The sequence below is a fragment of the Falco punctatus genome (genome assembly GCF_963210335.1).
Source record: "Falco punctatus genome assembly, chromosome: 11".
NCBI classification, from domain to species: Eukaryota; Metazoa; Chordata; class Aves; order Falconiformes; family Falconidae; genus Falco; species Falco punctatus.
The window spans coordinates 6,958,230-6,981,726 of NC_137591.1; the positions used below are offsets into that span (position 1 = coordinate 6,958,230).

The 23,497-nt window shown below is 41.5% G+C and overlaps 1 protein-coding gene across 4 annotated transcripts in view; it reads left to right on the top strand.

The window, feature by feature from the left end:
• Positions 1–23,497, top strand: part of LRP8 (LDL receptor related protein 8) — a 194,496-nt gene that overhangs the window by 75,307 nt on the left and 95,692 nt on the right. Inside the window, exon 1 of one of the 4 annotated variants that reach the window (XM_080406257.1) lies at positions 16,317–22,145. The exons of the other annotated variants lie outside the window; for them this stretch is intronic. Coding sequence (XP_080262383.1) covers positions 22,142–22,145 — 4 coding nt within the window. The 5' untranslated portion in view covers positions 16,317–22,141. Of the gene's footprint in view, positions 1–16,316; positions 22,146–23,497 lie in introns of those variants that run through there. 4 annotated transcript variants of the gene reach the window in all.

Sequence of the window (23,497 nt, forward strand, 5' to 3'; positions counted from 1 at the left end):
TATTTTGAGTGGACTGACTTTGCTGATGGTGGGAAGGACAAGTTGACCATATACTTTTTTTTTTTTCCTTCCAAACTTTGTATTTGGTTATATTTTTAGGCTAAAATTTTTGGGAGGAGTGGGATGATGCGAAAGTAAAGCTAAGCCATGGCCAAAAGCTAAGCCGTGGCCATTTAAGTCAGACACAGATTTCAGATGTTGCTTAAGTCTGAGAATGCTTGGCTTTTCTTAGTAATACAGGATATATATGTAAATCCTGGGATTTATCACTTCCAAAGATATCACAGCTTGTCAGATCTGCCACTAATTGTTGTCCCCTTGTACCATTGCCTGCTATACTGTCTCACTTCAGGATCTCTTCTGGATGGAGACATGCATGGAGCAATAAGCAGGAATTTGTCCTGATTATGCAGTGATGTTTCAAACGAGCAGGTAAAAAGGAAAATGCTGAAGGCTTTTGCAAGGGCTCACATCTGTCAGACTCTGTGGGGTTCTGGGATTCATTCTTTGTTTTCATTTTGACCGAGTTTAGCTCCTTGATAGGTCACCTTTTTGTTTTGAGATTGCCAAGTACAAGATTTGGCCCTCAGCCCTGAGTACTCTCCATTCAAGTGGAGTGTGGTTTTTACAGGGCTGTGATGTGAGCTCCCCAGTAACTGGTTTCACTTACCAATATAGAAGACAGACTCCCTCCCATCATGCTTTGGAATGTCAACCCTGGAGATTTTCCTTTTGTTTTTAGTGTGGTCAAACAAGATGTGGGTAAAGCTTGCATGAAAATAGCCATATATAAATTAGCCATCTGCTCCTAAACTGATAAAAAGTGATCTAAATAGTGCTGTGGAGAGGGGTGGGGGTGGGGAGAGGAAGTGTTCTCTAATCAGTGTACACATTGGAGAATACTTTTGTTTGGCTCAGGAAAGCACTCAGCGTGAACTCTGTCCTACCCAAATACTCCAAGAGCTGGTGTTAGGCTGAACCATTCATGTGGCAAATTAAAGTCTGGTGGACGGATGATATGGTTGCGAGAACTCAATAAAACTTATTACTTACGAGACTGATCTTTCTATTCCAGTGACATATGTGCTGGTCGCTTTGCAACAGCAGGAATAATTAAGAAAAAAAATACAATTTTAGTATTTTGAGACTTCATTTTAATGGAGCAAAAGAACTAATTTCTACTTCAGTATATGCAGGATTAGGTGGAAATCTCCCCTTCATTGCCTTCCTAAAAAGATGTGAGCTTCCTAATCGAAGTCATACTTGTTAAGCTCAAATGGTGATGAAGGCATGAATATATTAGGTAAAACCTTGAGAGGACTGAAGTAAACAAGAGTGATATGACTTGCATTGTCGGGGATATGAATTTATCAGTTTAATCTGGAAAAGAGCCTTGTTTGATTTAGACATAATGGCAGCTGAGGAAAACACAGTTGGTCTTCCCTGTGAGCTGATCTTATAAAAATTCTCCATAAAGTGGTTTAAAAACCAAGCAAGTGCTGTCATGCATCTCTTTGGTCCCTGAACTGGTTGATGTTTGCTAGTGATTCTCCAGGATAGGAAACAATAAGGAAAACCTTCAAATCCCAGCATCCAAAGCGAGGCAGACCCCTGCATAAGAGTTGTTTTGAACATTGAGGTAAGTGTAATGCACAGCAAGGTAGTAAATGCCAGCTACTCTTGAAGAGCACTTGTCTGCCTCTTCTGCCAACCTGTCTTCCGTGTGACCCAGAAGTACCAGTGAGAGTTGAAGAGGTGATGCCCTTTGTCTTCCATTTTGAGGATGTATTTGGAAGTTCAGTCTGCAGTAGGAGCAGTGACTTAAGCACCAAAACCAGAGTCAGGTGCCTGCCTTGTCAACCACTGTCTGAGCGGTAAGAAGGGTGTGTAAGGCTGGTAAATGAAACTACTGCATTTCTTTCTATGCTTTTTTCACAAGTGAATGTCGGGTAACTCCTTGAAGTTGAACTTGCAGGCTCTCTGTAGTGGAAACCTGCAGAGGCTGGTTGGTGGCCTTAAAAGTATTGTAAGCATCCTCCTGTTTCTGGGATAGTGTCAAATCATTGGACTCAATGATCTTAAAGGTCTTTTCCAACCTAAAGGATTCTGTGGTTCATCTTCAGTTTCACCAAAGGGGAATGGGGACTGGTGATAGATCGTCAGTGCTCTGAACCAGAAATCTTACTGGGTAGTCCTATGATTGTGCATGAGAATTGCAGCATGCTTTTCGATCCTAGGAAAAAAAAAGGCAGCTCTCTTTTGTCATATTAATATAGGTTTAAGCCTTTGCTTGGAGCATAGGTTTCTGCAAAAGTAAATTCAAAACAATTGCCATTATTTTGTATAGGCCTTAAAATCAATAGGTAAGTCAAATTCTTTTTATTTCCATTCCCACTGGTGGCAGTGTTTGGTATACCAAGATAAATTCTTATTATACGCTACTCCTATTTCAGCATTTTGCTGCCAGCAGCACAACCGTGTGTGCCCTTGATCTTTTTCTTCCCTCTGAGCCAAGTAGCTTCAAGAAATGTTTTGAGCTAATGATGGCCATGCAGTAATAGTGACTCTGTAGTTCTGGTAGCTCTCAATTATTCACATAAAATCAGGAGGTGGACTGTAAGAAGTATTTTGGGATGTTCCTTTTGTTCTGTTCCCTTAGCTTTCTCCCCCTCATTTGCTTATATTGTCTTTGGAAGGGTGCCTTTCCTTCACTTGACTAGCAGGGAGGGCCTTCATTGCAGGATGTGATTCTTTTTATAGTCAGTTCTGCTCTTCAGCAGAATTTGCAGATGGAGTAATTGCCGTGTGCATGGCACCAGCTTCCTTTTGTTACTGCCCTGACAGGTTGCTTTTTGGTTGACTTGACTTTGAAGTTCTGAGTTCTTATTTCTAAGAAATTTGTTGTGGGTTTTTGACGTTATTTCTTGTATGTTTATGAAGCTTTCCATTCATATTCACTTCTTGTCACTGCCTTTGCACTGGCTGGTTACGAGAGAGATTTAGGGTGTTATAAATAATAAAACCGAACCAGACAGATCTATTCCTTGTTCAGTTCAGCAAAGCTCTTGGGAAGCAGCATTCTTATTAATTCTCATCTTTCTGCTGGTGACATGAGAAGGGGGACGGACATGCATGGTTAAGGGGATGGCATTGTTGTGTGTTCATCAGTTTTGTCTCTGTGTGTTTGTGTTGGGCAGAGATTGGTGTGAGTTTTCCAGCTCTTACACAGGATCATTGCAGAAGCAGTTCGTGTCTGTTAGCTGTGAACAGATGGTAATGCATTATTTTTGGCACAGGGAACGAAAAGGAGACCTCACGTTGCATATGAATAGCCATCTCTGGGGGTTGTCCTACCAAAATGAGGATGCAAAAGTAAAAGCAGAATGAAACTTACCTGGAGTTTTGTGCACTGCTGTGTAGGACTTCAGTCAGTCCTGGCTTTGTTGCTTCTGGAAGTCCTTCAAACTTATGGTGGATGCAAACATAGTAGGGCTGACAAGCATTTTTTATTTTAGTCAATAAAAAAGATATTGTTTGTCATTTTTGGAGTAGTATTAGAAATGGGTAGGTAGATGGACCAGCAAGTTGGGTGAGAGACCTAAGGACTAGCCTGACTATAGTAACATAATTTGTCATTTGAGTTCTTATTATTAATGTGGTTGGGACTGCGTTGTATTTGCTATTGTGTTACTGCAGATAAAAAGACCATTTCTGACAGAGAGAGGTTATAGTATGTGCACGGGGAAGTGTAAGGAGATGTTGCTGTGCTAAGGTCAGCATAATAACTGCTAGAACAAGCACATTACAAACTTACCTGTATTTAGTTTTTCTTAGGTGGTGTTGCAAATGGCATTTTCAAGGAAGTATTTGAAAGCAGTAATGTGGTTCCACATGATTATGGCAGCTCCTCTGAAGCATTAGTGACCATGTGAAGGAAAGAAAAAAAAAATTACTTTGAAAATAGGCTAGAGATAAGGTGGTTAGTCCCTTGCTGCGATATGATAGGAGTGTGAGTTCATCGGAGGGATACACGCAGAGGGCTAATGTGCCAAAGTGCTGGTCAATTTTTCTTGTTTGTACCATTGCTTGGCTGGAGGTAGATAGCTGAAAGCAATGGCTGCATCTATTCAAGGACAGAGAAAAAGATCCTACAATTTACTGGGACTGATGAGACTCCAGAAGAGACCTGTACCTGTAAGCAGAGAGGAGCCCAGGATGTGCAAGGTGTTGTTTGGACGGGGTACGTGTAAAAAAGGTGTAAGTCAAAAAATGAGACACAGACTACAGGTGAGTAGTATAATAATGAGGGTAGTTGCTGACTGACTGAGAAAAGAGTTTGTGAGGGGTCGGGAGTAAAGATCAAGAGTTTTGGTTTAGACATACCAACTGTGGTGAACACCTGAACATCTGCAAGGAGGAACCAAGAAACAGACTGACTGACTTCACCATAGAAAGCTTTGTGATTCCTCCGTCACGTGCACACCTCCCTTGCTCCATATTCGACCACATTCACTCGCTGCTCAGCTTTCAGTGTAGCTCTCAGGCTGTGTGAGAAGGACTGTAACCCAAAATAAACTGCACAACGCTGCATAGGAGCAAACCTAGGGAGTGAAAGAACATGACCAGGGTTGGAATTGGGGTTGTTGAGCATTTAGGATAAGTGTTCAAAGGGTCACATTTTAGGAGGTGAGTGCAGTCAGCAAATGGAGGAAAATCTGAGGAGCTGGGGAACTCAAGAGATAATGCATCCTGGGTGAGTTGTGGCGTTGTAGGTTCATGTTCATCCATTATGGGACTCCGAGTACAAGGTAACCATTCTCTGCCATATCTACGGAAACAAAGTATGAACCAAGACAGAAGACCAAGTATTAGAAACTTCCATTTTCTTTGTGTTTATGCCCATCATTTAAGCTCCCAACAGAATTCCTCCCAGATTGAGGAATTAGGGATTCAGGGGGGAAGCGGAAAGCTCTTTGTATTCTTGTACAGAGTCCAGGCTGGGCTTTCAGAGCTGAGCGATTGCTCTCCAGCACAAAGCCTCGGAGATTCTGAGATGTGTGTGCTGCTTGGTTCCCTGTAGTTTCTTAGTTGTCTGGCTTTTAGTTTGTTTAAATAAAACTTGACTTGCAGCATGAGAAAATTGGTTCTTGGATGCATTTTTAATGAGCTCTTCTGCAGTTGTTGGGACCCAGAGGTAGTTCAGTGTCTTCTGCTCAGTGCTTGGCAGAAATGAGTATTTGACAACACTTAGTGATTTTTAAAATCACTGAAACACTTATTATATCTTTTATTTTTAATTCTGAATGTTTTACAGCAGTAGGTTGGGTTTGGTTTGAGTCACTGCTACTTTGGCTTTTGGCTGCATGTTCTTTCACAGAACTGATGTGATAGTAAAGGTTTTCAGGTCAGATCAGACTAATTAAATGCTACGACACAATTGTATGCGAGTGTCTGAGAAGGTCAGCTCTGAGGCTTGCCTTTAGCCTTTTCCTGAGAGAGTATTTATATCGTATCTCACTCTGCGGGCTAGAGTGCTGCTCTGTTACTAAGCCCAGTCAAGTTAATCATGCTGCTCTGAGCAGACATGTAAACAAGGGTTGTACTGTGTATAAAGAAGATTTGGCTGCTCTTGTGAAGACCACTTAAATATAACAGCGCTTAGTACATGGAGATGCCTATATTAGCTTCTGACATAAGTGTGTTATTGCCTTTAAATTCTCTTGGTCTTAATGTAATGTACTGGATCATCATAAGGCATCGATATGCTAAGATGATAAAAACAATGCTTTTCTATTTTTACTACAGTGTGAGTAATGAAAATCTGTAAACCAATAACTTTAGTTTTGTTTTTGTAAGTGACAAAAAACGTGCACTCTAAAAATAATCAAAAATAGAGCACTGTAAGCTTACAGGGACAAGAGCTAGACACATGTTTTTAACCCTTTGTTGGATGCACCTTGCAGTTTCATTTGGGTTCAAATGATTTAAAAGGTGAAATGCGTATTTGATGTTGCTTGATTTCTTCATAGCAGGTATAACTTGATTTGATAGTAAAGGGCGGTTGTTCATTTGGAACCATGGCCAAATTTGTTTTCGGACCAAAGAGACTCATTTGGGTAATGCTGAAGGAACTGAGAGAAAAACTTCCTTTGGTTTTAGAATGTCTTAACTTACGAAGACTTGCTGGCAGTCACTTGGGCTGAAAACCACCATTCTCTCTAACTAGTCATTTAAAGTACTTTTGCACATCCAATGGGCTTATCTTTAATTACTCGCTGTTGCTTATGGCAAGCATGTTTCTTCCCTCCCTTCTAACTAACACGTGATCAAGAGGGAGTGACTGCATGATGATAGTTCCCACAGGTTTTGTTGCTTTGTGAGAAAACTGGAAATCTCTGGGGTGCTACAGTGTAAATAAACATTGCCCCTTTCTAGTTATGATAAACTTCTGAACCTGGTGTCTTTGTGCAGTATGAATTATGTGTGAAAAATTATTATAATCTGTCTAAATTAGCTCTATAAATAAGCATTTGATTTAAACAACTGTGGTTCCCACTGCAATACAGTGCTGTATTTGGGAAGGAAAAAAGGTATTCTATTTGAATGATCTACCAGAAAGATCATGCATTTCTTTGCTTGAATTCAATAATTAATTGAAGATATACAGGAACTTACTTTTCTAGTGTATATACTGTATAATACTTAACAGTATGTAGGTGTCACTTGTTAGCTTAGCTTAGTAGCTATGTGGAAACAGAACATACTACCAGCAGCAATGGATCTGGCAAAGCTTCAGGTTGCTTCTGGTTTTGGTGATAAAACTTCCAATTTCAGTTTTACTCTCAAGTCAAAAGGGGCTGGAGGCAGCTTGTTAAGGTTTTATCCTAGCAGCTGAAAGGCCACTTGAGGGGAGAACCCCACGCAAACATCTCAAAGTTTAAGAGGGCTCTGTGAATGATAGTTAGGATGCAGAGTGGATTTACACTGACATGCACTGCTTTCAGAGAACATTTACAGTTCAAAGCAGTATCGCTTCCATACAGATTTTGTTCTTCTGTATTGGGGCTGCATTTGTAAATTTGTCTGGATTTTGTACAAAATTTGCCAGATGCTTTCTGTATGGAGTTAAGTGCATGTCATACTACAGCTGTCACTGGTGCTGTCTGGACAAAGGTGTGTGTTTATAACTGGTCCCTTTTTTCTATGATAAATGTGAACAAATACTGCTTTTCGGGGCGGGGAGTTGGTTGTTTCTAAGCGTGAATGCAGCTCACTCGGCCAACTGAAAATATCAGGAGAGCCAAGGTGCACAGATCTCTGTCCCACAGGCCCAGGAGCAGACACTGTGCTTTTGTCTTAGGCAAAGAAAGAGTCAAATTCTCACCTGCTGTATGTTGACACAGGCTCTGAAGTCAGTGAACCTTTTCAGTGACCTCCTGTTCATACAGTGTAACCCTGTAATAACCCTAGGCAAACACAGATGGTCCTCATTACTTCCAGGGGCCACCATATCTAAGCTCATCAAAGAGTAGAATGATAAAGCTGTTTCTTGATCTCTGGATCCTAAAAATCGACAGGAGTAATGACTGGATCCAGACCCCCTGTGACAGTGGAGAGCTGTACAGCGTTGAAACATTCCCCTGGATGAATGTGCCTATGGCTTTGTGCTTGCACCAGCAGAAGTGAACACTATTGCTTATTTCTGTAGAAAAAAAAGACATTGAGGTCTTTGTCATGAAGACCTTGGATTCTAGGAATACAAAGCAAATTAAATAAATGGATAAGAAAATAAAACCAATGCAAATATAAACTGATATGCTAGGAATTGACCTTAAGCAGATCAACCCCCTTTTTATTTACATGAAAACATAGAGACCAGTCACTGAGAGCATTTGTCATGACTGAGGCCACATTTATTTCAGAAGACAACACAACTTATTGTCATGAATGCCTCAAGCAAGTCTCTGTTGTTGCCAAGTTTGGTTTCAGTGTCAGTAGTTTGCTGTTCACAACAAAACCTCTTGTTTGGAGTGGCCTCTACCAGGTTTCTCTTCAGTGCTGTGATAGAGCTGGGGCTTTTGGGAGAGGTTTGAATGGAATAGCAGGCAGTGACTCAAGGGAGGCTTCATGGAAATGGGGAAACACAGAAAATAGTACCCAAGCTCCTTAGACTTGTTGGCATATTGGAGCAGCCAAGAGACAAGGAGACTCCAGCAAACACTCTGGTAGCCAGGTATTAAAGGAAGGACAGGAAACCTGCTTGGTGCAAAAACACAGTGAAAGGGTGACTTGGTCAGCAAGGCTTGCATGGAGGTATTGGTGCCTGCATTCAACATGGATCAGAGAGGAGGAGGCTGTGCATCACTTGTGGTGAAATACAACATGATCCAGTACATTCACTCTAGAGAAAACCTTCCCAAGAAACCAGGAGGTTTTATATAGTCCACAGAGTGACAGCAGTTTCAGCTGCCCTTCAAAGGAAATCCTTTGGGAATTTCTTCTCCAAATCTGGAAGCAGCAGCTTTGTGTGCCTTGCCTGCCTGTAGACCAGCCATGGCTGTGGTGCAGCTTGCAGGGTGCTTTGTTTACACTGCAGGTGATCTTAATGACAGAAGATTTGATGAAGGAATAGTAGTACATGGGATTTAAAGTTTTTATTGGTCAGAAGTGGCCAACTGTACTGCAGACTTTCTGAAGGCAGATGGAGAAACACAGGTCAGTTAATAGTGGCTGCCCTGAAGCAGATGCCGTTCTGCTCTTGTCAGTGGTCTTGGCTGTAGGCACAAGGATGCGAGGCAACATCCCGCAAAAATTTCCATAGTACATCGGTTAGCAGGTTCACGTGCTTCCTCTGAGTAGTTCTCCTCTCACTGAGTCTAGACTGACAGTTCCAGCTGTTATTTTAATGCTGTGCAAATGGTCTTTGTATTTCAAAGTGGGGTTTAGACTTCTAACAACAGTACTTTCTGCAAAAGCTGATATTTCTCAGTGTTTTGCAGTATCCAAAATGTCAGGTCCCTTGGGAAATAAAAAGCCTAATGTACAGTGGTCAGTGCTAATTAAACTTCTAAATATTTTCTCTTGTGTCAGGATGTTGAAAATTCTTTGCTTTTGTTTAGCTTGCTTTGTGATTTCCATGCTCTGATTATTTTTTTTTTCTTTTCCTCCATGGTTGCTTAACGCATGCCATAACCAGAACACTTGTTTCTCTATGTAGAAAACACTATTTCTGGGGGAGAAATGCAGAACTTGTAACCAAAGTGCTTGCCTCTTCTTAATTTTACTTGGTTTTTATTTTAACTATTGTTGTCTCTGCTGATAGTTGTCAGGTGTTCTCAACACTCACTGCTTAAATAGTGAGCTTTATAGTGTTGTTGGAGAGGGTTGCTTACTACAAACTGCAAAGCAATTCTTTGTAATCCCATGTTAGCTTTGGGGTCAGTTTGTGCTTGTGGAACTGGCAGACTGACTTACGGCTTTCTGTTGCTTCTTTTTGGTGTTTTGGCAAAGAACTTGTCTCTGGCACGCTGGGCACCCTGTCCTTCCTGTACAGGAGGCTGATCTTCCTGAGAAATAGACCTTTTTCTATTCTTCTCTACAGCTGCTCTCAGCCTGACTTGCTCTTAAACTTGTAGAGACTCTTTCAAAAGACCCGGTCACGTTATTCAGAGCCAGCAGCATGGGGGGTAAAGTCATCCCGGGCAGCTCTGAGAAGTAACCACCTCCGTGTTCCTCTGCTTGGGGAGTGCTGCTGCTTTTTCATGCCTGGGATTCCCATGAGGGTCTGGGGGATGTACAGGTTTCCTTGTACTCCAGGAGGATACAAGAACTAGAGCCTGGTCATGTTTGTGTCTCTTTGGAAACTTTGAGGATCCAAGGGTACAAGTATGTCACTCAAGTATGTCACTGGTATTGCAAATCTGTGTGTCAGGGCTGTGGGATGACTCTTAGCATGTGTTTGCCTGCTCTGCAACAAATGTGAAATAAAACATTGGGTAAAGTGTCAGTGAAGGAGCCCTAAGCACCCACACTGAATCATACTACATTAGGACAGCTGCTCTATCCTTTAGCTGAAGCCGTGTATATGACATGTTGTTTTCACATGGATCTTTGTTTTCCAAAGGCTTCTTATACAGTCCCAAGCAGCCTTTGCTGAAGTTGTTTCTTCACCCAACTTTATTTCAAACAAGACTCCTTTTAGGGTCACAGCAATCGGCACTTGTGGGAAATCCTGCCCTGTTGCAGCAAAGGATCTTCCTCTGGGCCTTTACATTTTGTTCCTGAGGGGTCTTGTAATATAACCTGGCACTGAAAAGGGAAGGCACCAGTGAGTGCAGATGCTGCTAGGTTGTGCCTGGTTGCTGCTGGTGTAAAGCCTGCCTGTCCAAAGTGTGAAGGTTGGCAGAAAAGGCTCTGAAGCAGGAAGCCAGAGAGCGATTTGGTCTCCAGGAATGGTGTTCATGGACGTCATGTAGAAATAGTGGAGCTCTTGTAGCATCACGGTGGAACAAGGTGAAGTTACACTGGCTAAACAGGCTGTTGCTCTTCTGATGAGCAGACATGGTATCTCTGCTGTTTCATGCCATCCAGCTAGGTAACGTTCTGGCATAAAATGCGAGGAGAAGAGCAAGTGTCTCAGCCCCATGAGTGTAGAGTCTGAGCAGTTATCAATATTACTGTTCTTTATTTCTGTTCTTTCAAACCTCTAGAAGGCATGACTTAATTTATAGGCTCTCTCTTCTGTTTGCTGTCTGATGTGAAAGAAAGGGGGGAAGCCCAGGAGGAAAAACAACCCTGAGTTTTGAAGTTGGGAAGCTCCGTCTCACGAAGGATGTCTTGACTTTCAGCAGTGAGCTCTATCATGACCCAGCACGAGCAGCAACAGCATTGGCCTTGTCATGGCTGCTTTAGTACTTTTTGAATTAGTCCTCAAAACTCCTGAAGCTATGATTGCTAGAGGAAAATTTTCTGGGCCCTTTATGCATGTCACTTGATCTCCATCTGTTCCAGTTCGAAAGTATGGAAATCCATTCCAAATACACAAATGGTATGGGGGCCTACAAAATCCTTTTAGGGAAGGGGATATACTTGAGTGTGGAAGCTGGAAGCTTAACTGCTCTTTTAAGTCTCTGAATAGCTGCTAGAAAATTTGTCGCTGCCACTTTTTTGAATTGGAAGACAGCAATCTGTATTTTTGAAGATTCAATGAATCCAGAAGATCAGCAGTCTTCCTTCTGTCATGGAAATGACGCAGGATTATTCCAAACAAGTTGAGTAATGCAAGCAAAGCATCACCAGGATCCCAGTGAAAGCCAGTCATTAAAATCCATTTGCCTCTCAGGATCTCCTTTATCATTGTGTATTTGCACAGTGGTTATGTCTATATGCTGAAAAAACAGCAAGGAAGAAAACCGCTATGGTCTGGGACCAGGAGTCTGCAGGCAGCACCACCCTGGGTAGATGTTATGTCCACATTCCTTTCCATCGCACTGTTTTGTATATGACCCTTTGACATTTGCATATGGCAGGAGTCACAGAAAAGATGGTGAAGGATTTAGCCTGAAGGAAAATAGACTCTCATAAGAAAATGAGACTTTCAACCTGGGATATGTGCACACAGTCTGATGGGGGAAGACTGGCTGGCCCTAGTTATTATTTGCTGTGGATATGCATGACACAGAAATGATGGTCTCTGTCTCATGGCAGTGACAATGTAGATGGCCCCTGAAAGACTGGGAGATCCCTGGCATAGGAAAGGGTTTGTGTAGAAGCAAAGTCTCCTGTGTGAAAATGAAGCATTTCAGACTGTAAACAGCATAATTTCCATTGCAGGTTCCAGCTGTTCTTTCCAAGAAAATAGGATTATTTTTTTTCCTCCTGCTTCTTTCATGGGATGAGAAGATATCCCAGACGTTAGACTTGTTCAGATAAAGACTTGGTGCCTCTGTACTTCTGGTTTCCAATTGTTTTCCTTCAGATAATTCAGAAAGCATCCCTGTTAGTGTTACTCTGTCGAGGTCTCCTTGGGCTTGCTGAAGTCTCAGGAACCATTTTCTGGGCTTTGAGTCATTAGTGCAGTTCTATAGCTTTTGCTTTTTAGCACCTCCTTCCTCAATTCTATGATCGAGATTTTATTTTAATATTTTCTGCAAGAAAGACTCCATGACATTGCTCGGGTTTGCTTAGGTGCAAAGTGACACTGTCTGTTAGAAGAAAGAATTGGGAAAAAGATTTAAATTAAGATGAGTTGACATGTTTGCTTTACTTCATCTTTTGTCTTAGTGTTGCTCGTACAAACAGAAATGTCTCCAGTGACTATGTTTCAGCAAAGAACAAAAAAAGGATATGTCTGTCTTTGATGTACACGTGTATGTGTGCCCATACGCATGGAATCTAGGAGCCTAATAGATTTGTTGGTGATTAATAACTGTTAGTTTTTATGAAGGCAGGTCCTAAGGGAACTGTCATAAAGTATTAGGACCCTGTAGTTCTGGGGTTCGTGCAGGCATGTGCTAAGGGTAGTCTTTGTCCCAGAGCTGTGACCATGCTGGGGTGGAACAGGGTGCAGGAACTGAACAACTCAGGTAAATGGGAGTGTTGGGGGGCAAAGCGAAAAGAGAGCGAAGGATGAGAGGTTCACATTAAAACTGAGCTCTCTCCTAATCCCTGTGTTTCTATATTTGTGCTACTGAGGGCTTTAAAGTTAATGCAGAATTCGCTAATTTTGAACCTTTCCATGTAAAAGAGGCAGCTGGAAAGATAAACCCAGTGACCATTACCCTTGCTTTGAATCCCCAGTTAGATTGTTCCTTCTTACAATCAGTAATGGCTTTTCCTTCTAAGACCAGCTTTTCCTCTTTGCTTCCAGATTCAGCAATGCAGCTGTTTTTTGAATCCTTTATGCACTGCTGTATTGTGCTAATGCAAGGTTTCTCCTCCTCCATAAATTCCCTATTACCCAATAACACCATCCATCAAAGTGGAAAATTATATTTTCTATATTTATAATATATCCAATATATTTTTTCTTTAAATTCTCTATTACTATCAATTTAATGTTTTCTACAAATAATCATTAAAGCAAAAACACAGGATAAACTCTTTGTGTAACCAAATAACGGCAAGTATTCAAACTGTTTAATGAATTAACCTGTTCAAGGAATAATTTCCAGAACCTTACAGCATATTTGGAGGGGCTTTGAAGTAAGTAATAGATAAAGTGCTGCATATTTGAGAAAATGTATTTTCCTTGCATCAGGGCTTCATGCCTGATGAGATTTCTTGATGTGGGTGTAAACATAGGGCTGCTATAAGGGAGCATAGCTCAGCTTAGATTTGTAGAAGTACACCTGCCACAGTAGATTTGGTCCATTACATCTCCACGAGTTTTGTTTAGACCCAAACCCTTGTGAGTGGCATTGAGGGCTCCACCAGGTGCTTTGTTACTGTCCTAGAAGCATGACTAATTTGCAAAAGCCGCTCCCCCCCACCCCTGCGGTGCTGGAAGGGACCCTGGCATCTAGAACGAAGTTCACTTGTACTTGGTTGCTCTTCTGTTCTAAAGAGGAAGGGAGTTTGCTTGGAATTTTCCTTTCTTGACCGGCCCAAACAGCACTTCCTGGATTAGGGGATGCTCCGCAGCAGCAGCAGAATAATCCCCTCTTCCATGAGAGATGAGCTGTGACTTATGTTCTCCTTGTTCCTGCATGGTTTTAGGGGTGAAATAGCTAGATCATGAAATAACAGCATCTGCCCAGAGATATTCCATAGCTCCGTTGTGCTTTGAGAGTGAGTTAAATCCTTGTTCTGGTGCTTGGTGTCTTGCCTCAGCCTTAGGTGCAGCACTGCCTTGATTCTGCAGGAAAGGTTAAACCAGAGGAGATAAGTGGAAGTGGGAAGAATTTGAGCTTTTGTTTCCACTGTCTTTATTTCTCACATATTTCATTTAAACATGAAAAATAGTTTCCTTTTTACTTAAAGGTCTTCCTTCAAAGCTGTGAGTCCTTGAACAAGCTCAAACACTTTGGGTAGTGTTTCAGTGAATCTCTGAAACTTGAGACGGAACATGAGACCTGACAGCTGGCAGGGAGAGATGACCAGGCTGCTTATGCATGAAATACACAGGTACCTGCCTGACCTCAGGTAGCTAGGAACTGGCGCATTAAAAGAAGCTCTCAAAAGTAACACTGCTGAAATCAGAAGCTGAAATGGCTGTTGTGATAGAGGAATAGTGCTTTTACGGGAAAAAGGAAAGACCATTACAGGGAAGACGACTACTAGAAGAGATTTAGCACCCTGTGAGATCAGGTCAGGTTACTGGGTATGAAGTGGGTTTCTCTGGCAAACTTGCCCTGGTGTGACTTTTACTGTTGCTGAGCTATGGGCGATTTTACAAACATACTTGGTAACAGCACATATAATACAAATGCTCATTACTTATAGGCTGACAAAGTCCACATACCGCTTTTGCATGAATGGTGTTGGTTGACAATTGTGTCAGAAGCTTTTACAACAATTTTAAAGCTTGTACAGCAATAAACAAACACAAATCCTGCAGTGCTGTATGTGTAAGTCCCTGTTCTCAAACTGATACGATGTTAAAGGACTGAATCCGTAGCACCAGTGAATGTAAACAGATGTGATGATTTACGTGAAGCTACACTGGTTTACATCAAATAGGACTGTGGCCTAAAATACTTAGGTATGTTTAGCACAGTGCATTTGTCCAAAGATATGATGACAAGTCTCTTTGCAGTGCCAGGAAAATTGTCCCACAAGCAGTGGAGCGCACTCAGTACATCATGCCAGTTCGGCCAAGGCTGAATAGCAAACAACAAGCCCCAGAACTGGGTAAATGCCTCTGTAATTTGTCTTCTGACATCGTACTGCTTGCAGCTCTGCCAAGGAAATGGAAAAAATGTAGAGAGCACCCTGAGCAACCCGTCACAACACAATGAATCTGGCTTCCAAAACTATTGTAACCGGGATGCTGCTCTCCTCACACATGCCAGCAGCTACAACTAATTAAACAAAACAAAAGCAACCCCCCTCTTTCTTTAAAAGAAAGAAAAGTAAAATAAAATGTCACGTGATGTCATGTTTTGTGAAAGTAGCATAAACTTGGCAGTTTGTGCAGCAGGATTGGGTCGATGTGTGGAAACAACAGGCAAGTCTAGATCCATGTAGTCTCCTTGCTTCAGGCCTTAGCTGTCACATGCCTCTGACCAGCAAGAAGTCAAGGGAACATATAAGATGTTCCTTTTGGTCATGTTCTGCAACATGCACTTTATTACAGCAGTACATACTGATGCAGCTTTGATGAAGTGAAGCAAGAACTGCTCATCCAGGTGGAAACCCTTTTTGACATCAGTGTAGGTGAGGTTCTGACTGCGCAGGGAAGGTCTGTACTACATTATTATCTTCAGTATGAAGTAAGGGCAGCTAAGCAAGAGGCAAGCTTTTCTTGAAGCTTAGGACCCTCAGAGTTTTGTTGCAATATGGTTGCCTGCTCTGGCTTGTGTCATGGACACGTAGGATCACTCCAGGGATCCCCTATATCTCCAGGGTGCTTGGAGAGACAAAATGGCTTTCTGATCCTGCCGGCATTTAACATCCAGGATCTTTTCCTGTTGTACCATGTTTCCTCTATTCCCCCCTGTCCCACCCTGAGACACTTTATTAAATACAATACTTCTTATTCATATAAAGTAGATTTTTCTTGAGATAAATACATTCTTCAAACAGAACTCAATGGCAGAAATTTCCTCAGCAAAAATAAACCATGTCTCTCTGAAGCTGTGCTAGTGACAAAACTTAGCCCTTTTCATCTTCAAAGCACTGTGCAAACTTTAAATAATGTGTTTTATTGTTTGGGTTTTGTTTTTTCTTTATCAGTGAAGTATATATTAAGACTCCAGATGAAAGATGGGAAACCAAGAAGAGATGTTAAGTGATTCAGTGAAAGTTGTTGGGATCAGAGCCAGCTTAGAGTGGAGACTCTCCGGGCTGCCTGGACCTACAACATGAGATTCATGCTTATTCACACTTCTGCCAAAGACCTAGTAATAAAGTAATAATGTTAGTGGACATTCACTAGGAGTAAATGTATTTAGTTTTATTAATGTGCTGAGGTGCTGCACCACTGAGCAAATAGCCTCAATTATTCAAGAACAGGTAATAAAATGAAGATGAGACGCTTTCTACCTATTGGAAAGAAGGTAATACACAAAGCATCCTGTGTAGTTCACAGCACAACCCAAGCCGATCTGCACACTCACCCTGACAGACCCAGAATTTCATAGGTTCTTGTGGTTGTATTTTAAACTCAGCTGCTCGTTGCCACATGTGGTATCATAAAGCTCTTGGTGCCTATGCACAAGTGTGTATTATACATACTGTGTGGCAGGAGGGTAAGAAAGAGAGATGAGTGGTTCCAAACTTGAGCTAATGTGCATCAGTAAGGCTGGATCATGGGGCTGGGGGGAGGGGCGATCTGATCTTTTCTGTGAAACATGTTTATTTGCTTGATTTCATTGGGGAATTATTGCTTTGACATGAGATGCTGTGCTGTCCTTCTCTACAGCAAAGCTATGAATCTGGCCTTGGTGCTACATTAATGATCAATTTACTCATTTACAAGTACAGACCAGTGAACATGATAGGTTCTAAGTGTACAAGAGCTCATAATTTATATTACTACTTAGTAGAACATGGAAGTCGAAACATCACTCATTTCTGCTGGCAGCAGCCGTTGCTGGCAATGTGTCCATCAAACCATTACTCAGGGTGTCCTGTGAGTTCTGTAAATGCTTTCAATGAATGTCTTAAAAGCAGAGAACATTCTTGGGAGTGGAATTAAACCTGTTTGGTTTTGCCATTGGTATTGACTGTTCATAGGAACTGTTTCCAGGACAGTAACCTCTCAAATGATGATAAGAAGTAAAGTATCTTCAGAGTTTTCAGGCTTTGGAGAAACCTCAGCTGTACACTTCAGGATGGATGTGTGATATTGCACTGTGGTGAGTTCAGGATGTCCTGGCAGCTGTTAGGTGGCTTAGCATGTTGTGATGATAAAGTCTGTTTATTCCAGGCATAGTAACGTAAGCAGCATTGAAACTTAACGGTTTCATTTATTTCATAATTCATTCTTGCAAATGTTACAAAGCAAATAAGAAGGAAATATATAAAATGAGCATAAGACCTGGGACATCTGAAGTGAGAGATTTTTAGTCCAAAATGCTATGCAGAGGTCAGGTAAATATGAAAGCACTTGAACCAAATTTTAAAAATGTTGATTTGTAAAAGCAACTGTTGTTTATACACAGGTCACCAAAGGGAGCACATTATGGAAACAGGCAATAAATTAAGATGAACTGAAAGCAGGAGGTGGGTTGAAAAGGTGAACGAACCTACCAGAACACTTCAAGCACAACCCAGTTGAAAGGTCAGGTTATTGAGTGGGAGCTACTGTTCCCATGAGGTTAGGATAGGGGAAGACAGCCAGATGCTTCCCTGTTCCTCATTATTGTCAGAAATATTTTTCTTCCTAAGGAGCAGGATTGCCATCTGCAATTTCAAATGGATGAGAGGATGGTCAAAATGCAGCATGTGGTCTGGAACTAGCTTCAGATACTAGTTGTTTTCATAAAGCACTGACCAGAGCTACAGCTGCGCCTAACGGTCCTTGCCTTTGGTGAGGTACCAGTGTACATTCATTGACAGGAGAGAGGGAGGCGGAGGAAGCACTAACCTCATGCCTCCCCGAACCGAGATTTTTAGTGAAATCTGATTTGTTCAGTGCTCAAGTACCTGCTGCCATTAGCAGCAGGCTGAGGCTTTTGGCAGCTCTTTTAAAAATTAAGTTTTACAGGTGTCACTTAGGTTCGCTTGTATTGTTAAAAATCAGGTTGTTCACTGCTGTCGATGCTGCAGAAGGATGGCATGCTGGCATGGCTCGTAAGACCCCAGCAAAGTTTTTAATGGGGTGTCAGGAAGACTGAATATTCTTACGTGCTGGGTTCTGACTTGTTTTGCATGCATCTGTTTGAGCAAGTTTTGAGAACTCAGTGGAGCGCAGATGTCTATTCTTCAAAGAATGACTTTGTAGAAGTGACTAGGAGGATCTTCCAAGGTGTGGGAGCTGTATGGTAGCAGGGAGGTTCTTTGCATAACATCTGTACATCCTTTGGTCATAAATTGCACTCTTGTCCACTTGATCATTGAATCAATAAATAGTAACAGGTGCTTCAGCGTTAGAAACAGTGACCATGTATGTGTTTATTGGCTTGTAAGTAAATCATGTCTCCTGGAAAACAAGATAAAACCACATAAATACTATTTCTGGTTTTGAGGGTGCTTGGAAAGGTGTATTTCTGCTACATAGATAGTTGTAGCAGTTGAAGAGTTGGATACTTTCTAAATATCTGAGCGTGTTAAGGTTGTAACAACTGTGCATGTGTATGAGTATGTGTGTGTCAAGCACATGCATGATAACGACAGTGCTGTCAGACAAAACTGACCATCCTCCATGCTAAAGTTTACAACATTTTTAGACCTGTTGGCAGCAGTGTAATGCTATTTGCATAAGACGTTGCCTGAAAAGTTGGCTTTTGGGTTTGGGTTGGTTTGTTGGGTTTTTTTTGTTAAACTCAACATCAGATTTCCCATGCTGCCTTCTGCTGTGTTTTGAATTAAATCTTCCAAATTAGTCAGGAATGAACTAGTTACTAATCTTTAAAGGGAGTATTTAAAAAAAGAGAGAGAGAAAAAAAGAAAGAAAAATTGTTTTAGGAAATGCTGTTAAACATTGTTTATGTGTGTCTGTTTTTCTCATCCTTTCCCTTGGGCAAAAATCAATATTCCTTCATACTGGCAAGAGGGTGTAAATCTATTGCAGGTGTTGGCTCACTGATACATACAGCTAGAGAAGGAAAGAGGACTGACTATTTGGGATCAACCTTTTCTCAGAGTTTCAGATGAATGTGATTTTATTCCATCTCCATAGGCTGTTTGGTGCTTTGGCCTCTCATAAATAGATTAGAAGCAACTGAATTTCTTGCATGGGTAGATTGATATTTTTTTTTTTTTTTTTACTTGCTCCTTAAAATTCATGTGGGAATGTTTCTAGAGCATCTTGTTACTTATGGTTGAAGGGCTATATGTGTTCAAATGAGAGATTCCAGTGTTAGTTGTGTAATGCACACAAATTTAAATAAAAATGGTTATTTTAGAGATAAACTAGAAAAACTAAGACACTACCTTATCTATTGTTTTTCTTTTCTGTGCTTGACTTTGAATTGTTGTCCTTGACATGGAATATATAATAATTCCCTAGCTAGCATGCCCTTGCTACCCAGCCCTGTGGGAGGCCCTGGAGCGAGTGGGTGATTCCTAAATTATTTTAATAATGTATGATTAGCATTAAAGTAAATGCAGGTGAAGTTTTGACCTTTTGAATCTGTAAAATTACAGGCAGATGCATTCTGGAAAAGGGATTTTGATATATAGGTGCCCTGGGGGCTGGAAGAAGAGAGCATTGTCACTGTTTGAATGTGGTGTTACGACGCTCTTGACATATCTTGTCATAATATAGATTGCAAAGCGCTATAGTGTGGGAATGGCATCTCACCCTGCTTCTGTCCAGCCCCATAGAGTGTTCGGTTGGGACTGAGAGCTGCTGAGTGTGGCTGTGGCTGTTGGAAGAGTGGTCAGCTTGGAGACATCTGGGATGTAGCTGCTCCAGAGGTTTGTCGCTGCAGAGAGCAGATTTTGTAACTGACAGGTTACATATGAATCCTGGGAAGGAATGCAGGTGGCGGGGAATGTGGAGACTGGATTGACTCTTTCTTTTCCACCTCTCCCAGCTGATTTTGGAGCTGGCAACACGTTCCTCCACAAGAGGTTATAGGCTGGTGTGTGTGCACTCATGCACTTGTTTTATCTTCTGTTGGGATTTTTTCCTGGGGACACCTGGAGTCCAGAGAAGGAAGGAAACCGTGGGATGATGTAACCGCAGAATGGGGGTTTACTGAATGTGATGCACCTCAGCTAACACTGATTTAGGACTCTGCTGTGTCCTTGCAAGGTTAGAGGGCAGTTTTCATATTTTTTTTCTTTTTCACTTCCATTGTTGTAAGAGATTTTATTGATTAAATAAGAACTATAAAAGAGGGATCACAATTTATAAAATTATAAAAGAAGGTCACAAAAATGTGGACCAATAATAAAAGAACTAAGCTGAAAACTAAAGCTTCATCCTGGTAGCCTCTTTGCTGCATGAATAAAAAAAAAATTCTGCAGTGTGACAAGTTTTACAGTAAAACCACACTGAGAAACAGCAGTGAAAACAACTAATAAAACCTGACATAAACGTCCAGTTTTAAGAATAAATTAAAATAAAGCTGAAAACAATATATTCTTTTCAAGGTGGTGATTGGGAAAGAGACAGAAATACCACTGCAGCCTGTATATTTTCCACAATTTTATGTTTACATAAATCAAATATAAGTAGTCTTTTATTGCTGACTATGGAAAAATACTTCATATTGTAATTTTTTTGTATGTGTCTGTTCTGAATGTTTTTATTAGTTTTTAGATAATATTGAATCTCTAAGGACAGGCCTGAAGCTGAAATAATTGCAGTTTTTCTGTTGCTCTGCTGTTTAAAAACTTGTTAACCGTTCTGGTCTCAAAGCAGAGAAGCTGGTCCAGACTGTGGACTGTGACTGCAAAGGCAACAGCAGGTGTCTGTGGCTGTCCACTTCTTGGTTTCCTGCAGCTAGAACACAGAAGACCAGATTTTGTTCTCCATTTGAGTTTACATAAATTCAGATTAACCTACTCTTCCAGCCTATGTTTGGAAGCAAAGCTTGACTTGGGGAAGCAGGAGGTTTTTGTCTTTTGATTTGGATTTTGATGAGGATTTCTTGAGAGGAGGGTATAGCTTTGAACAGTGGCCTCTAAACAGCCAGTAGGCGTCATCAGTTATGTTTTAAATATTAGTGACTTGTCTCTATTTGGCCTTGGATGACTTATGGAGACGATGATGAGGGTTTGTTCTAAATCAAGAGATTGTGTTGGAAGTGAGTTAGGAAAGGACTTGATGTCCTCACAGAAAACTTGCATGAGCCTGAAGATTTGTAAGCAACTATTTATAAATTCATCTGCCTTCAGAATAACTTTTTGCCCTTGTATTACACAGTGCATATGGCTTTAGGGGAGAGTCAAATCTAACCTTCAGGAGGCTGCCAGCAAACCAGTAAATCTGCTATGCAGGGCGGGTCACTGTTCGCAGTCCTTAACTTGGATTTGGGCACTATTGTGTGTTGCATCCTTAGATATGTGGCTTGTCCTTGCTCGCTGTGCAGCACAGCCTTGGAGGGACTGTGAGAGGCCCCTGGCCTGCATATGCACAGGGCACAACCCCAGTGGCAGATCTGACTTGCGTGCAGGACCCAGAGGTTGTGATTCTCGCAGCATGAGAATCCTTTAGAGTTTCCAGGCAATATATCTGTTTACCAAGTTCCTCCTTCATAAACAGCTATTCCACTGTCAGCAAGCTTTGACATAGTTGCTTCCATGGCAGAAAAAAAGGAAAAGAAAAAAAAAATCAGCGTAAGGCAGCTAGCTCCATTACATAACAAAGGTTATCTGGAGACACAGATACTCTGAGTGTCCCCTCTGTTCTTTTCTGTTCTCAGGGACAATCAGCTTATTCTCATTTTTTAAGAGCTTACTATCAGTTCTGACCCATTTAAAATTCACCTGCCAATTGAATTGTATGACAGGACCTAGCTGACCCAGGAACAAAGTGAAATGTTTGTATCTTATAGTGAACTGCTTCAGACCAACAGCCAAGAAGAAAAAAGGAAAAGAATGGAGACAGCTGTATGAGAAACAAAACTTCCCCCCTCCCCAAGGCAGGGGATAGGAGCTTTTTTACTAAAATATTCTTAGTGGTTTTGCTCTGCTATCTGTTGGCAGTTTCACATCCTTGAATCATTTAGTCATTCACAAGAAAGGAAGTTTGCAAGTTGCTGTATGTTCATGCATAGATCCCTTCCCTTCTCTAATAATTATTCTGCTAACCTACTCCTCCTTCCACCTCTTTTCCCAATAAAGCGCTAAAGGCAGGCGAGGGAAGATGGGTGAGTCTGTGTTACCTGTTTCGACTGGACATGTGAATGACTGTCCTTCAGCAGGGAAATGCCTGTTGGCCAGTGGCTCTATTTTCAAGGAATAGGACTGTTAAACATATGGCCTTTTGGAGAAACTTCTGCCTTCTAAATTTTGCAGCTGCATTTGCTCCATATTTGATATCAGTTGGGATTTGGGGGTTTTGTTGCTTTTGCGGAGGGTTGGGTGGTGGTGGTTGTTTTTAGACATTGTACTCATTAATAATTCATTTCATCATAAATTGCCACATGCATGTCAGGGGGCTACCTGTTAGGTGATTACCTGACCTGGATGGAACTGAGCTGATATTGACTTGGAAATTCATTATTCTCCTTACTTTTTGCCCGTAACAGCTAAAGAAACGGGTGAGAAGTAAAGGGCATCAAAGCTGGTGTGCAGTTATTTCTTACCCCTACCCTGCCCTGTGCAGATGGACCCTTCCCTCTGTTCCTTTACCTCTCCCAGAGGCAACTAACAGAGATATGTGCACATAGAGTGAAAATGGAACACCCACCGAGTATTGGGGTTGAACTTCCCAATGCTGAGTACTGTAGGACAGTGTCATTAGAACAAAATTATTTCTAACAATAGTGATTTGTGGTTCTTGACTTCTTTAGGCTGAGGGATTTGTTTTTATTTATTCCCATCTTCTGCTTTTAGGGAAACAAGCATGTGGTAATGGGGGGATGAGATGAGCCACATCACGCAGCTTCTACTTAACAGCTGTTCCTTGTAGCTGTTGCATAGTAGTAGAGGATCATAAAGACCTTTTTATGCCACTTTTGTTTTTGTTTTCAGAATAAGGATTCTCATTGATTCTGTTAAGTCTCACCTGTATTTGTCACTTTGCAGGAAACCCTTGGTACTTTTATACATCAGTTCCAGTTGGTACTAAAGTCAGTCACTTTCTTGCCGCTGGCTTACAGTCAGGGCCAGGTACATGTATTAACTATGTCATAGCTTTGTCTGACTCCCACCAAGTTAGGGAAGTCTTTGGTTTGTGCATGTGCAGGAACAGCATCTTCCTCCCATGGTGTGAAGCAGGATGTCTTGAAAAAAATCTTTCCCTCTCCCCTCTTAAAACAATCAGAGGGGACTGTGGCTTTCAGGGAATGGCTGTTGAGTAGGAAAGTTATAGCTGAAATGATGCTCTTTCATCTTCTGTCTTGGCTTTGATTACGTTAGTTTGTAGGGCTTGACAGAGAAGTGAGAGACGCTGTGGTTTTGTCATGCGCTTACTTGCAGAGGGATTGTGCAACAGAGGTGCCTTGTGCCTCCACTATGCCTCCAGTCTGAGAATGAAGAACGTGCCAGCATAGAGAAA